Below are 13,231 nucleotides of genomic sequence, written 5' to 3'. Positions count from 1 at the left end.
GGTGCATGGAACTTAGAAAAATAGAGGGCTGTACAACATTGTGGGCTGAAGGGCCAGTGTGCTGTAAATATCTATGAACTTTTTTTCTATGAACTATGAGACAGAAAAATAATTATGTGTGCTGATAGAAATTAAATGGCAGATATATCAAAGAAATGTTGAAAAACAGCTAATGATAATAAATTATTCCTCTCCTTAAAGTTCATTAACTCTCTTAAATTCCTATTAAAGAACAACCTGGTTGAAAGTTATGTCTTTGCATAATTGCATGCTCTGACAGTTGAACAGAGGGAGGTTACAGGTATTCCAAAACCAACACACATGAAAGTATCTGACAATAACTACTTGAGTCAGGAAGTTTGGAATGTGCATGCCCACTTGCATGAAAATCACAAAGACAATGGCAATTATTACAGGGAATTGTCAAAATTGAGATGATTGTCCTTTGCACAGGTACATATATGCATAGTTGCAAAGTTAAAAACATACTTGTGGCAGCATCAGAGGCACATAGCACCACAGAAGTTTCATAGCTTTTGAGTTTGTGTACTATAATTTGATATTGAGCAGCCTTTGTGACAAGGTGCTCATTATTAAAAATTGTGTAATTTGTGATTATTTTATTTCCACCATTTTGAAGCCCAGCACTACACACTAATTCAAATCATAGAAACATAGAAAACCTACAACACAATACGGGCACTTCGGCCCACAAAGCTGTGCCAAACATGTCCTTACCTTAGAAATTACCTAAGGTTACCCATAACCCTCTATTTTTCTAAGTTCCATGTACCTATCCAGGTTGTCTCTTAAAAGACCCCATCATATCTGCCTCCACTACCGTCGCTGGCAGCCCATTCCACGCACTCACCACTCTCTACATAAAATCTTATCCCTGACATCTCTTCTGTACCCACTCCCAACCACTTTAAAACTGTGCCCTCTCATGCTAGCCATTTCAGCCCTGGGCAAAAACCTCTGACTATCCACATGATCAATGCCTCTTATCATCCTATACACCTCTATCAGGTCACCTCTCATCCTCCGTCGCTCCAAGGAGAAAAGGCCGAGTTCACTCAGCCTATTCTCTTAAGGCATGCTCCCCAATCCAGGCAACATCCTTGTAAATCTCCTCTGCACCCTTTCTATGGTTTCCATATCCTTCCTGGTATGAGGCAACAAGAACTGAGCACAGTACTCCAAGTGGGGTCTGACCAACGTCCTATACAGCTGCAACATTACCTCTCAGCTCCTAAACTCATTCCCATGATTGATGAAGGCCAATGCACCGTATGCCTTCTTAACCACAGAGTCAACTTGCACAGCTGCTTTGAGCGTCCTATGGACTCAGACCCCTAGATCCCTCTGATCCTCCACCCTGCCAAGCGTCTTATCATTAATACAATACTATATTCTGCCATCGTATTTGACCTACCAAAATTAACCACTTCACACTTACCTCTCACAGCTACCTGGACTATTTCTCTTCCCACGCTGTCTCTTACAAAAATGCTATCCCCTTCTCCCAATTCCTCTGTCTGCGCCGCATCTACTCTCAGGATGAGGCTTTTCATTCCAGGACGAAGAAGATGTCTTCCTTTTTTAAACAAAAGGGCTTCCCTTCGTCCACCATCAACTCGGCTCTCAAACGCATCTCTCCCATTTCCTGCACATCTGCCCTCACCCCATCCACCCACCACCCCACTCGGGATAGGGTTCCCCTTGTCCTTACCTACCACCCCACCAGCCTCCAGGTCCAACGTATAATTCTCCATAACTTCCGCCACCTCCAACGGGATCCCACTACCAAGCACATTTTTCCCTCACCCCTTCTTTCTGCTTTTCGCAGGGATCACTCCCTATGCGACACCCTTGTCCACTTGTCATCCCCCCCATCCCTTCCCACCGATATCCCTCCTGGCACTTATCCTTGTTAACGGAACAAATACTACACCTGCCCTTACAATTCCTCCCTCACCACCATCCAGGGCCCCAGACAGTCCTTCCAGGTGAGGCGACACTTCACCTGTGAGTCAGCTGGTGTGGTATACTGCGTCCGGTGCTCCCAGTGTGGCCTTTTATATATTGGAGAGACCCGACGCAGACTGGGAGACCGTTTCACTGAACACCTATGCTCGGTCTGCCAGAGAAAGCAGGATCTCCCAGTGGCCACACATTTTAATTCCACATCCCATTCCCATTCTGATATGTCTATCCATGGCCTCTTCTATTGTTAAAATGAATCCAAACTCAGGTTGGAGGAACAACACCTTATATACCGGCTGGGTAGCCTCCAACCTGATGGCATGAACATTGACTTCTCTAACTTCCGTTAATGCCCCTCCTCCCCTTCTTAACCCATCCCTGACATATTTAGTTGTTTGCCTGTTCTCCATCTCCCTCTGGTGTTCCCCCCATCCTTTCTTTCTCCCGAGGCCTCCCGTCCCATGATCTTTTCTCATCTCCAGCTCTGTATCACTTTCGCCAATCACCTTTCCAGCTGTTAGATTCATCCCACCACCCCCGGTCTTCTCCTATCATTTCGCATTTCCTCTCCCCCTCACTACTTTCAAATCTCTTACTATCTTTCCTTTCGGTTAGTCCTGATGAAGGGTCTCGGCCCGAAACGTCGACACCGCTTCTCCCTATAGCTCCTCAACATCTTCAGGGAGACCAATTATCCGTAGATTCTGTCTTTGAGATCGATTTTCAAGGTAGGTAACTTTGAATTTATAACGATCCAGCTGCTGAGACATCGAAGCTAAATTTTGTTCCAGAGTTGTAATTCTCCCATCTCTCTGCTGAGCTCCTTCGTCAAGTTCTGAAGTTGTTGCTTGCTGTAGTTCAAATTCACGTTTAAACGATCTAAAATTATCCTTAACCGTCTTTAAAACTCCTTTGAACATGGCAAATTTTTGAGTAAGTTTATCATCTAGAGGTTTCCACATTGTTTCAAAAGTAAAAGGAGGTTGCATAGATTGTTTCGGATCAGCATTTTTTTCCCATTAGGATTCGAATCTTTCCCGTTTTTTGCTTCTCGTGATCTGATATTCATTTCCAGTGACTTAAAGTCAAAATCCAAAAATATGTCTATAACATAAGCCTTTTAGTGTAGGTATAACAGAAAGTAAATAAGGGTGGCTACAGGTAATAGAAGTTAAGGGAATGGAGTGAAGCCAAATTGAACCTCACACCATGAGCGCCACCAGGAGATCTCAACACTTTTCCACTGTCACACATCCCCGTGCTCTTCTCATATTTGTAGAACGCCTTGGGGTTTTTCTTTATCCTGTCCACCAAGGCCTTCTCATGGCCCCTTCTGGCTCTCCTAGTTTCTTTCTTAAGCTCCGTACTGCTAGTTTTATAATCTTCTAGATCTCTATCATTACCTAGTTTTTTGAACCTTTCAAAGATTTTATTTTCTTCTTGACTAGATTTACAACAGCCTTTGTACGCCACGGTTTCTGTACCCTACCATCCTTTCCCTGTCTCATTGGAATGTACCTATGCAGAACTCCATGCAAATATCCCCTTAACATTTCTTCTGTACATTTCCCTGAGAACATCTGTTCCGAATTTATGCTTCCAAGTTCCTGCCTGATAGTCTCATATTTCCCCGTACTCCAATTAAATGCTTCCTTGACTTGTCTGTTCCTATCCCTCTCCAATGTTATGGTAAAGGAGATAAAATTGTGATTACTATCTCCAAAATGCTCTCCCACAGAGAGATCTGACACCTGACCTGGTTCATTTCCCAATACCACATCAAGTACAACCTCTCCTCTTGTAGGCGTATCTACATATTGTGTTAAGAAACCTTCCTGAACACACCAAGCAAACTCCACCCCATCTTAGCCCCTTGCTCTAGGAAGATGCCAATTGATATTTGGGAAATTAAAATCTCCCACCAATCTTGTCCTGTTATTATTACACCTTTCCAAAATCTGTCTCCCTATCTGCTCCTCAATGTCCCTTTTACTATTGACAAGTCTATAAAAAATACCTAGTAGAGTTATTGCCCCCTTCCTGTTCCTAACTTCCACCCACAGAGACTCCGTAGACAATCCCTCCATAGTGTTCACCTTTTCTGTAGCCGTGACACTTTCTCTAAAACTGTGCCATGCCCCCACCTCTTTTGTCTCCCTCCCTGTCATTTCTGAAACATCTAAAGTCTGGCACTTGAGGTAACAATTCCTGCCCTGAGCCATCCAAGTCTCTGTCATGGCCACAACATCATAGCTCCAAGTACTGATCCACATTCTAAGCTGCTCCACTTTGTTAATAATACCCCTTGCATTTAAATAAACGCATCTCAAAAAATTGCTCTAAGTGTGTCCTTTCTCTATCACTTGCCCATTCACCGTCTCGCACTGTCTCCAAGTTTCTCTCTTTGTGAGCCAACCACCTCTTCCTCCATCTCTTCAGTTCGGTTCCCACCCCCCAGAAATTCTAATTTAAATCCTCGCCAATAGCCTTTGCAAACCTCCCCACCAGGATATTGATTCCCCCTGGGATTTAAGTGCAACTGGTCCTTTTTGTACAGGTCACACCTGCCCCAAAAGTGGTTCCAATGATCCAAAAATCTGAATCCCTGCCCCCCTGCTCCAATCCCTCAGCCACACATTTATCCTCCACCACACCCTATTCCTATACTCACTGTCGCGTGGCACAGGCAGAAATCCCAAGATGACTGTCTTCGTGGACCTGCTTCTCAACTACCTTCCTAACTCTCTGTTTTCAGGATCTCCTCCCTTTTCCTACCTATGTCGTTGGTACCAATATGCACTCCGACCTCTGGCTGTTCTCCTTCCCGCTTCAGGATATCGTGGACGTGATCAGAGACATCCTAGACCCTGGCTCCTGGGAGGCAAACTACCATCATGTTTCTTTCCTGCGCCCACAGAATTGCCTGTCTGACCTCCTAACTATAGAGTCTCCTTTCACTGCTGCCATCCTCTTCCTTTCCCTACTTTTCTCAGCCAAAAAGCCAGACTCTGTGCCAGAGGCATGACCACTGTTGCTTCCCAGCAGTACTCAAACAGGAGTATTTCTTGTTCGGGGGGCAGTCACAGGTGTACTCTCTAGCATCTGACTCTTGCTCTTCCTTCTCCTGACTGTTCCCACTTGTCTATCTCCCGAGGCCCTGGTGTGACTACCTCCCTATAGCTCCTATCTATGACCTCCTCACTCTCCCTGACCAGACGAAGATCATCGAGCTGCAGCTCCAGTTACCTAACACTTCCCTAAGGAGCTGCAGCTCGATGCATCTGACACAGATGTGGTCTGGGAGGCTGAGACAGAGCACAGAACACCAGCCTCACATACATACTTCCCGTCTGTATTCTACACAGGCAACCTACCTACCATCTGCAAATTATTAAGGATATTGATCAGAAGAGGTAACATGGGAAGAAATGCTATCAACAGATAAAATCATATAGGCTCTAGAGTTCCTCCTAGCAGTTTGCAGCGTCATCCATTACTGACCTACATATTAAATATGATTTGATCTATCATTGTAAGTGTGAACTATCATGCTGCTCAACTCAATAATGGGAGTAATGTATGCAAATTCAGAACTAGTTATTATAGAAGAACCAAAGATTAAGAAAGGGAGGATGAGGAAACTGTGGTTGACAAGGGCAGTCAAAGACAGCATAAAAAGAAAAGAGAGAGCATATAATATAGCAAAAAGTAGTGAGAAGTTGGAGGATTGGGAAGCTTTTAAAAGATAACAGAAGGCAACAAAAAGCCATAAAGAGAGAAAAGATTAAATATGAAGTTAGCCAGTAATATAGAAGTGGATACTAAAAGTTGTTTCAGAGTAAAAGAGAGGCGAAGGTGTATTTTGAACTGCTGGAAAATACGCAGGAGAGGTAGTAATGGGGGACAAGCAAGAGACAGACAATCTTAGTAAGTATTTTGCATCAGTCTTCACTGTGGGGAAAATACAAGCAGTACGGCAGAAACTTCAGAGTGTCGGGGGCAGGAGTGAGTTTAATTGCTTCAACTACGGAGAACATGCTTTGGAAGCTGAAAGGGCTGAAGGTAGGTAATTCACCTGGACCAGAATGCAGACAAACTAAATAAGTATTTTGCATCAGTCTTCATTGTGGAAGACACCAGTAACATGCCAAAAATTCATGAGAGAAAGGGTCATAAGTGAGTGTTGATGCTATTACTAAGGAGAAGTTGCTTGGGAAGCTGAAAAGATTGATGGGGTATGGGGTATGGAGTGGATTACAACCCAAAGTTCTGAAAGAGGTAGCTGAACAGATTGTGGAGATATTGGTAGTGATCCTTCGAGAATCACTAGATTCTAATGCATGCAGGCTGGGAGACCATTTCCCTAGACACCTACGCTCTGTATGCCAGAGATAGCAGGATCTCCCAGTGGCCACATATTTTAATTCCACATCCCATTCCCATTCTGATATGTCTATCCATGGCCTCTTTTACTGTCAAGATGAAGTCATATTCAAGTTGGAGGAACAACACCTTACATTCTGTCTGGGTAGCCTCCAACCTGATGGCATGAACATTGACTTCTCTAACTTCTGTTAGTGCCCCTCCTCCCCTTCTTACCCTATCCCTTATCTATCTATCTATTATTTCCCCCCCTTTCTTTTCTCTCCCTGCCCCTCTCACAATCACTCTTTGCATGTTCTCCATCTCCCTCTGCCACCTTTCTTTCTCCTAGGCCTCCCGTCCCATGATCCTTTCCTTTCTCCAGCTGTGTATTCCTTTTAACAATCACCTTCATCCCTCCCCCTCCTGTCTTCTCCAATCCTTTCGGATCGCCCCCTCACACTTTCAAATCTCTTACTATCTTCTCTTTCAGTTAGTCCTGACGAAGGGTCTCAGCCTGAAACGTTGACTGTACTACTTCCTACAGATGCTGCCTGACCTGCTGCGTTCCACCAGCAATTGTGTGTGTAGCTTGTATAGAAATTGGCTGACTGGCAGAAGGCAAAGTCTTTTCTAGTTGGCTACCAATGACTAGTGGTGTTCCATGGTGTTGGTATTTGGACTGCTTCTTTTCATGTTATATGTCAATGATTTAGATGATGGAATTGATGGCTTTGTGGCCAGGCTTGTGGACAATACAAAGGTAGGAGGAGGGACAAGTAGTGTTAAGGAACCAGGGAGTTTGCAGAAGGACTCAGACAGAGTGGAAGAACGGGCAAAGAATATGAGATGGAATATAGCACAGGGAAGTTCAAGTTTAATTGTCATTCAACCAAACATGAATACCTATGAATAGAGCTAAATCCAGAGTGTTACTCCGGGGCCATGGTGCAAACACAAGGCAGATTTAACACATATAGCACATAAAAGATATAAGTAAAATACAGTCACATTAAAAAAAAGTATAGTCCAAAACCCTGAGTCCATGAATGTTGCAGAAATGTTGAACATAATACAGCATGTCTTCTGCCAAATAAACACAGGGGGCAGCACTGAGTCCAGCTTGGACGTCATGGCTCACCACCTCTGGTGGAGCACACCAACTCTGATGCCTCTCACCTGGGTGTTGATAAACAGGCGGCCTGAAGCCAAGCCCTCGCTACGATCAAGGCCATGCAGCTCGCCCACTGACTGCCAATAATAAGTGAAATGGAGACGTGTATGGTCACGCATTTTGTTAGAAGGAATAAAGACTACTTTCTAATGAGTTGGTAGTAAGGAAGGTTAATGCAACATTAGCATTCATTTTGAGAGGACTAGAACATAAGAGCAAGGAGGCTTTATAAGGCATTGGTCAGATCACACTCGGAGTATCTGGAGCAGTTTTGGTTCCCCTTGGCTGAGAAAGAAATGCTGGCAGAGGAGAGAGTCAAGAGGAAGTTTATGATAATGACTCTGGGAATGGAAGTGTTAACACATGAGGAACGTTTGGTGGCTCTAAACGTACTCACTGAAGTTTTGAAGAATGAGGGTGGATCTCGTCGAAACCTATCAGATATTGAAAGGCCTAGATAGAGTGGATGTGCAGAGGATGTTTCCTATTGTGGGTGAGTCTCGGATCAGAGGGCACAGCCTCTGAATAGAGCCAACTATTTTTATGCTATGGAGCCAAACCATTACCCGAACGATCTGTGGACCCCAGGGTGGGAACCTCTGAAGTAGAGTGACAATCGATTTAGAACAGAAATGAGGGGAATTATTTTTAGCCAAAGCGTGGTTGATCTATGGAATTCATTGCCATAGACTGTTGTGGAGGTGAAGTCATTGGGTATATTTAAAGCGGAGATCAGTAGTTTATTAATTAGTCAGGATATCACAGGTTACAGGGAGAAGGCAAGAGGATGATATTGAGTGGGACAATAAATCGGCCATGATTGAATTGTAGAGCAGACTGAATGGGTCAACCAGTCTATTTCTGCTTCTATATCTTAATGTCTTAATAAACAAATCCTTCTCAGGTCGATGGTCTGTGATACTGGATTACTACAAATCAAAGACCAAGTAAAATGAGTTATCGGAACATGTATATGTTATCGTATATTACCCTGAGATTTATTTTCTTGCAGGCATTGACAGAAAAAGGTTGTTTGGGTTTCAGATATTCATAACCTACATCAATGACTTGTCTGATGGGTGAAATGTGTTTCCAAGTGAAAAATAACCTGTAGAGTGAAAATCTGAAATACTCAAACATGCAGTAATTCAGTCCATATTAGTGAGAAGAGAAAGAGGGCTGATGTTTCAAGCTGAAGAGCCATTATGAGACGACGTTTCCAAGTTATATTTCCAAGTTTGCTAACAGTGATAAATGAGGTGGGACTATGAGTATGGAGGAAGATGTAAAGAAGGTTTGAAAGAATGAGGACACATTGAGTGCGTGGGCATGGCATGACATATAAAATATGATGTGTAATCTATAAAATTAGAAACATAGAAAACCTACAGCACAATACAGGCCCTTCAGCCCACAAAGTTGTGCCAAACATGTCGCTGCCTTAGAAATTACTAGGGTTACCCATAGCCCTCTATTTTTCTAAGCTCCATGTACCTATCCAAAAGTCTCGTAAAACCCCAAGTTGTCCATTTTGGTGCACATTCTGAAAAAGTGATGTATTTATCAAATGATGAGGGATTAGGTAGTGTTGATATTTGAATGGACCTTTGTGTGTTTGTATATTGGTCACAAAAGCAATCAATTAGAAGGGTAAATATTGTAAATATCATATTGGCCTCTTTAACGAGAGGGGTTAATGACTGGAGTAAGGGCATATTATTACAATTATCTACAGTCTTAATAATTTAAGTAATTTAAATAATAATTTAAGTAATAATTTAAATAATTTAAAAAGGTATAAAAAAGACAAACTACCATTTAACTGAGTAACAAATTATGAATTTAAATGAAGTACAGAACAAATTAGAACACTATCTGTTCTATTACAGTATTATAAAACTTCAGTGTTCTTTTGATGGACTGTAAATGAACAAAATCAGCACAGACATTTGGTGTAGATAAGGCTACGTTCACACTAGACAGGATAAATCTGTAACTGAAGCTTTTTCTTTTCATTTTGACTCCCCCATTCCCACTGAAATGGCGTTTTCCTCTCCTGAAAATGGACCTCTTCTAAAATGCTCTCCAGAGTGTGTAAATCTGAAAACGCCAATTGAGCGGTGTAATGTGTACGGGGTAACCAGAGCTTTTTAAAAATGCTGTCATGACGTTCCGGAACACATGGTAGTGGCAGTGTGGCATTTCCTTGTTTTCTTGAAGGCAACCTCCAACACCACAGCAACAATGGCAGACGGCTTCAGGAGACTGTCCCTGAGCAGAATCTTACTACAGCTTTGCAGTATGACAGAGAATTACAACCCCCCACACGACCTAACAATTTCAGAAGAGATTGAAGCCAGAAGAGTTAGAAATGTACTCACCAAATACTTTGACCCATAACTTATTGAATAAATAAGTAAACTCACTTTGCCCTGTTTTCTGTCCTTGCTCATATGAAGGTGGTTTACCTATTTATGCAAGTACTTCTCTGACGATAGATGTGTTAACAGCCTAATATAACATTGTATGGAAATACAAGGTAACACTGATGTAGACATGCTTTATACATTTAACAAGGTGCTTTATTAATGTATTGCTTGTGCAAACATTCAATAGATGCAACTATCACTACTTCCAAAATGTTATTTTTAAGTAGTAGCTTATGTTTGGCATAGACGTGAAAATGTTAAGGCCAAAAAAGGAAAATTGTAAGTTTCACTTTTACTCAGGTAAAAATAAAATCACTTTTGCCCAGTAACTTGTTTTATTGCACATGTTAAATACAGCAAAATAATACAGAAAGACATGGCAAAAGTAAAGTCAAACAAATGACGTAACAGCAAATTTCACTTTTGCCTCAGTAACAAGCCTTATTGCATTTAGTTGTAGCTGTCATCCCTTTCATTGTTGAAGAGACTATGGCTGTAGGAAATGTTTCCAGGGTTAGTCAGTTTTTCAATGTTCATCGTCAGCCAGGTCATACTGTCCGTGAACTCTCTGTTGGTTGCCTCCATGCACTCCATTATTTGTTTCTTCAGTTTTAAGTCCTCCTGCGTGAGAACCAACAGCTGTCCATCATTTGGCAATTTCCTTTTAAGTTTTTCTAGTCTGTAACTGAACAAATGCACGCCAAGTCTTTCACGGCGAGATTCAACACCAAACATGTCGCTTGTTTTCTGTAGATGTGTCCTGCGCATGCCCAGTAGGAGGAGATTCGCCCAAATACCCACTTTAATGTGGACGGAGGTATTTTCAAAAACGCCTGGTGTGGACACCTATTGTTTTTATGCAAAACCGGTGTTTTCAAAATTATCTGGTCCAGTGTGGACGTAGCCCAAGTTCTCAGTTCTTAGAGGATTTAAGCCTAATGCAGATTGCAAGAGGCCATAAAGGGGACTTGAACCTTTTTGTAAATTTTTAAATAAATGTTTTGTGATCCAAAGTATGGGTGTTTACAATTGGAGGGCATAGATTTAGAGTAAGGGGTAGAGATATAGAATGAATCTCAGGAGAATTTGGGTGAATGTAATCTAAGAGAGCAGTTTTATGTGGCTGCAAGTGTGAACTAAAATCACGGCTAAATTCCATTCCTTAAATGCATAATGGTGTACAGGTGCATTCTTACAGCAGTCTGACAGTTTGCATGTCACCTTAATGACTCCAGCCTTGAACAGAGTCATAAAATCACTTCTAAACAGTTGTGCATAGTTTTTTGGCTGCATTGACCTTCTCTGCATTATTAGAAACTGATTTTGGAAGACAGGACCATTTTCTCTGAAGGCAAATAATTAGCTGATTATATTAGAGAACTGCTACTGAAATCTACAGAGCTATAGGCTTTCTAGAATTTTCCTGCTGAACTGGGAATCCATTGATTTACTCTTGGACACAAAACTGGTGATGTAGGCAGAATGAGATCATGCAAAGTGTTCTATAGATGCTTGTACCATTAACAGCCGCCCCCTGTACTGTTCATGTGTTTTTCCTGGTGGCGGGATTTATTTTTAATGGCTATGCTCAAAACCTGATGAGTGAGAGGACAGTACAGCAAGTGAGTAAAATTTTTTGAGGGAATATTCAAGAGTCCTGGTTTGCTAAACCACTGTTCAACCCTGTCATCCTCTAAGTTATCAATTAAATATTACTGGTATCTCTCTAAACATGTGGTTTATGTTTGAATGATTTTTTGAGGACCTTATGTTGTGAAATATGAATATATCATATTAATTATTATCCTCTGAAAACTGCCAATAATTTATACCTATAATAAAACCTTGTGTGTTGAAGCACCACAAGGGGAGTGACACTCATCACATTTTCAATGAACATTCAGAATTTTGATGCTTGATGTTGTGACAGCTACCCAGACAGTTATACTGTTAGATGGGGCAAAGGAGAGTCTGCTACAGCATTCTTGCTTTTGTCTTTAGGTAATAACTTCTCCCTGAAGTGCATGGAAGATGGCTTGTGGTCCTTGCCTGAAGCCTACTGCAAGGTGGAGTGCCATGCCCCTCCACCAGTTCCTAACGCTAGATTGCTGGTACCAAGATGCCTGCAAGGAGCTCATGACATCGGTTCTATCTGCAGATACAAATGCAACCCTGGCTACTATGTACATGTGAACAGTGACAAACGATCCAGGAAGTAAGTAAGATGCTGCAGAAGTGGAGGTTCCTATGTAAATTAGAGTTTTTGTTGTGGGCACTGTCTTCTGGAGATAGCGAGATCACTGTTGCTTCAAATGGAAGTCTCACCTTGGATATATAAGTAGTTGCTCTTGCATAAGTTGTGTGTTTCTGCTTGCATTCTACTGTTTGCAGTTTTACCATCAGCTGCTGAGATCCCTAACTCTGGAATTCATTCTCTAAAGTATCTATCTCTCATTTCCTCCTTTACAATACTCCTTAGGTGTTTGACTAAGCTCTTGTTCGCTTTTCTTAACACTTAATGTGTCTTGCTAATTAATATTGTTGACATTAGCACACAGTTACATTGCTTGTATGTGTGTGACAACACATGTACACAGCTTTCTCTTATGCCAATATATACACATAACACCTATATTGTGCCAGACCAGTTAAGGGTAGGCTGCACGAGGCCTACTCAATGACTCCCAACATTCCCAGGTGAACAATATTTACATCTGTGCTCTGAGTAAGGTGGTTTATCCTCACTGTCAGTTTTTAAGAACACAGAGGAAACAAGTGTGCATGTTTTGAATTAACTCACTACCTGTCTCCAGCATAGGGATAACTGATCATTTTAGTCCTGGACTGAACAATATCTGATCAGAATGCATAATGCCATGTGTAACCCTAGAGGTGGGCCTGAGATTACACACATAGACTCTGGGCAGCTAATTGAGTCTTTGGTATTTGAAGCAGGATGTGTTTATGGCAAGATCAGGATGCAATGTGCCTGAAAAGCAAGGAGTCAGTTAGAAAGAATCAAGTGGTGTTTTATTACTGAAAAATCAAATTAACAGCAGACTTTTATGAAAAATCAGCCAGGAAATAATGATCATAAAATAATAAAATTTCATTTTGAGCTTTGAGTGAGCTGTAGATATGTACAAAAGTTAGATATTAAATATAGTTTTATTATCATAATGTGTTTGATAAAGTAAATGAAGAAATGTGATTCTATTACAATAGATAAACAATAGCAGATGGTTAAATAAGTAAATATTCATTCCTTTGCCTGGAGGAG

The 13,231-nt window shown here is 41.7% G+C and overlaps 1 protein-coding gene across 1 annotated transcript in view; it reads left to right on the top strand.

Moving 5' to 3' along the window:
* LOC132402172 (pappalysin-2-like) overlaps positions 1-13,231 on the top strand; it is a 371,016-nt gene that overhangs the window by 246,185 nt on the left and 111,600 nt on the right. Inside the window, exon 16 of the mRNA XM_059984850.1 lies at positions 11,953-12,166. Within this exon, the coding sequence (XP_059840833.1) occupies positions 11,953-12,166 (214 nt within the window). The remainder of the gene's footprint in view (positions 1-11,952; positions 12,167-13,231) is intronic.

This window comes from Hypanus sabinus, chromosome 11, assembly GCF_030144855.1.
Source record: "Hypanus sabinus isolate sHypSab1 chromosome 11, sHypSab1.hap1, whole genome shotgun sequence".
In the NCBI taxonomy this organism is placed as follows: Eukaryota; Metazoa; Chordata; class Chondrichthyes; order Myliobatiformes; family Dasyatidae; genus Hypanus; species Hypanus sabinus.
This window is presented reverse-complemented; position numbering and strand designations above follow the sequence as displayed.